At 33.1% G+C, this 2,593-nt stretch overlaps 1 protein-coding gene across 1 annotated transcript; it reads left to right on the top strand.

Moving 5' to 3' along the window:
* Positions 425-2,144, top strand: LOC107626337 (E3 ubiquitin-protein ligase PUB23-like). Its single transcript, XM_016329200.2, has one exon. The coding sequence runs from the start codon at positions 582-584 to the stop codon at positions 1,842-1,844; it is 1,263 nt and encodes a 420-aa protein (XP_016184686.1). The 5' UTR covers positions 425-581; the 3' UTR covers positions 1,845-2,144.

Raw genomic sequence — 2,593 nt, 5'->3', positions numbered from 1 at the left:
TCTAATATTAAAAATTGAAATTGTATTTTTTTTCATTCAAATAAAAGCATATTGGTGACTATATATATATGAGTAATAATTAATAGATAGGTAGACAAAAAAAACGGTTGCCTTATTTAGCATTAATTAATTGTCGCAATAATTAATGAATGCTAAATAAGACAAATTATATCTATATTTTGCTGATTTTTTTTTGTTACCAAATATTTTCGTAATTAATAAAGTTGGGTCATTATTATTCTTGAGCCGTTCGCCCCATAATCCATATATATATGATTTTTGAAAAGTCTTAATTAATAAAATGGAAGGTGCCACCACCACATAACTTTTTATTTTTTGCGTGTATTGACTTTGTCTAACATACCAAACAATTTGAACACCGAATATTTTTTCTTCTTTTGCATATTATATAAATACCAAGACAACACTCCTCGATAATCTCATCAAACAACAAGAAACAAATCAAAATTCAAAGTCCAAAATTGCTGCTTCTACTTCTTCTTCTTCATCTATCAACCTCTACTATATAGCTAGCTAGCTTCATTATTCATTGATCACATTCAATTATTCATCACACATACATGGATCATGGAATTGATGTTCCACCATTTTTTGTTTGTCCAATTTCATTGGAGATCATGAAGGATCCGGTGATTGTATCCACAGGAATCACCTATGATAGAGAGAGCATTGAGAAGTGGTTATTGAAGAACAAGACATGCCCGGTGACCAAGCAAACCCTTGAGATTTTAGACCTAACTCCTAATCACACTCTTAGGAGATTGATTCAAGCATGGTGCACCTTGAATGCTTCTCATGGAGTTGAAAGAATTCCAACACCAAAGCCTCCGGTCAATAAAGAACAGGTATCAAAGCTCATCAAAGATGCTTCTTCTAATCATCAAGATTCTTCATTGCTTTCTCAGTGCCTTATGAGTCTTAAATCGATGGCGGCCGAGAGCGAATCGAACCGGAGATGCATTGAATCAGCTGGAGCTGTTGAGTTCTTAGCTTCAATAATTGTGATGAATCATAGTTATGATTCAATTGAGGTTAGTTCTGATGGAGATGAAGGTTTCGACACGAAATCGGGTGTTTCGGATGAAGCTTTGAGCATACTACACAATCTTCATTTGTCAGAAAATGGTTTGAAGACCTTATTAGGGTTCAAAGATGGAATCTTTGTTGATTCCTTGACAAGGGTCTTGCAAAGAGGAATCTATGAATCAAGGGCTTATGCAGTTTTCTTGTTGAAATCCATGTCCCAAGTTGCAAACCCTAATCAGCTAGTGAATCTTAGAAATGAGTTGTTTGTGGAATTGGTTCAAGTTCTAAAGGATCAAATCTCACAAAAAGCTTCAAAGGAAACACTACAAACCCTAATTGAGATTTGTCCATGGGGAAGAAACCGGATCAAAGCGGTCGAATCCGGGGCGATCCATGTCCTAATTGAGCTTCTTCTCGATTGCAAAGAGAAGAAGCCATGTGAAATGATGATGGTGGTTTTGGATCTTCTATGCCAAACTGCTGATGGAAGAGCTGAGCTTCTCGGCCACGCCGCCGGCGTGGCCGTCGTTTCGAAGAAGATTCTTAGGGTTTCAACAATGGTGAATGATAGGGCTGTGAAGATTTTGCTCTCAATTGCAAGGTACTCAGCAACACAAAGTGTTGTTCAAGAAATGTTGCTAATTGGTGTTGTTGCTAAACTTTGTTTGGTTCTTCAAGTTGATAGTGGAAACAAGGCTAAGGAGAAAGCAAGGGAAATTCTCAAGCTTCATTCTAAGACATGGAGGAATTCTCCTTGTTTACCTACCAATTTTCTTTCAGCTTACCCTACAAATTAGATTCAACTATTAAAGTGTGAAAAAAAAAGAAAAGAAAAAGATTGAGAGTTTATTTTTGACCTACCTTCATTATCAATTTTAATTTTAGTTTTTTTTTTTCTTTGTCCACTCTTTATGTTTTTTATTTGTACAGATATTGTTATTTGAAAAAGAAAAAAAAAATTGGAAATAAAGTTAATAGGTATGGGCATGAAGCAACTTTTGCTCATATCTTATAGGTTAGGAAACATACTTGAATTTATTATGTATTGAATACACATACAATAATACATGGAAATAGTGACACCAAAGGTTTTATCATTTTCATTTTGTTTATTTATGGTTTTTATTACTTCTTTAATTTTCTTAGCCTTTTAGAATGGAAAAATAATGAAGTTATAATATGTTAGCTTAATTTCATGTCTTACTACTTGAAAAAACAAGGATTATAATATAAGTATGGGAGGATTAAACCTTGATATAAATTATAATGATACTTTCGTGTTTGTTTTTTAGTTTAATTTAGAGGGAAATTCAATTTGAGAAGCTAAGTCTGGTGAAGAAGTTTTCAATTAACGAATTAATTGAAGTAAACTTAAGATTTATTGTTGATGTGTTCATTAAAAAAAAAAAAGGCAAAAAGAGCAAGATGGTTATTGTTATTATTATTATACAAGTTGAAAACTTTATTTCACGGACAACATAAGACATACAATTTAGGAAACTTCATGAATCATGATAAGAATAACAAAGCATCTTCAAAGCTTTTG

The sequence above is a fragment of the Arachis ipaensis genome, chromosome B02 (assembly GCF_000816755.2).
Source record: "Arachis ipaensis cultivar K30076 chromosome B02, Araip1.1, whole genome shotgun sequence".
NCBI classification, from domain to species: Eukaryota; Viridiplantae; Streptophyta; class Magnoliopsida; order Fabales; family Fabaceae; genus Arachis; species Arachis ipaensis.
The sequence above is the reverse complement of the archived record's forward strand: the minus strand, read 5'-3'. Positions and strand labels throughout refer to the sequence as shown.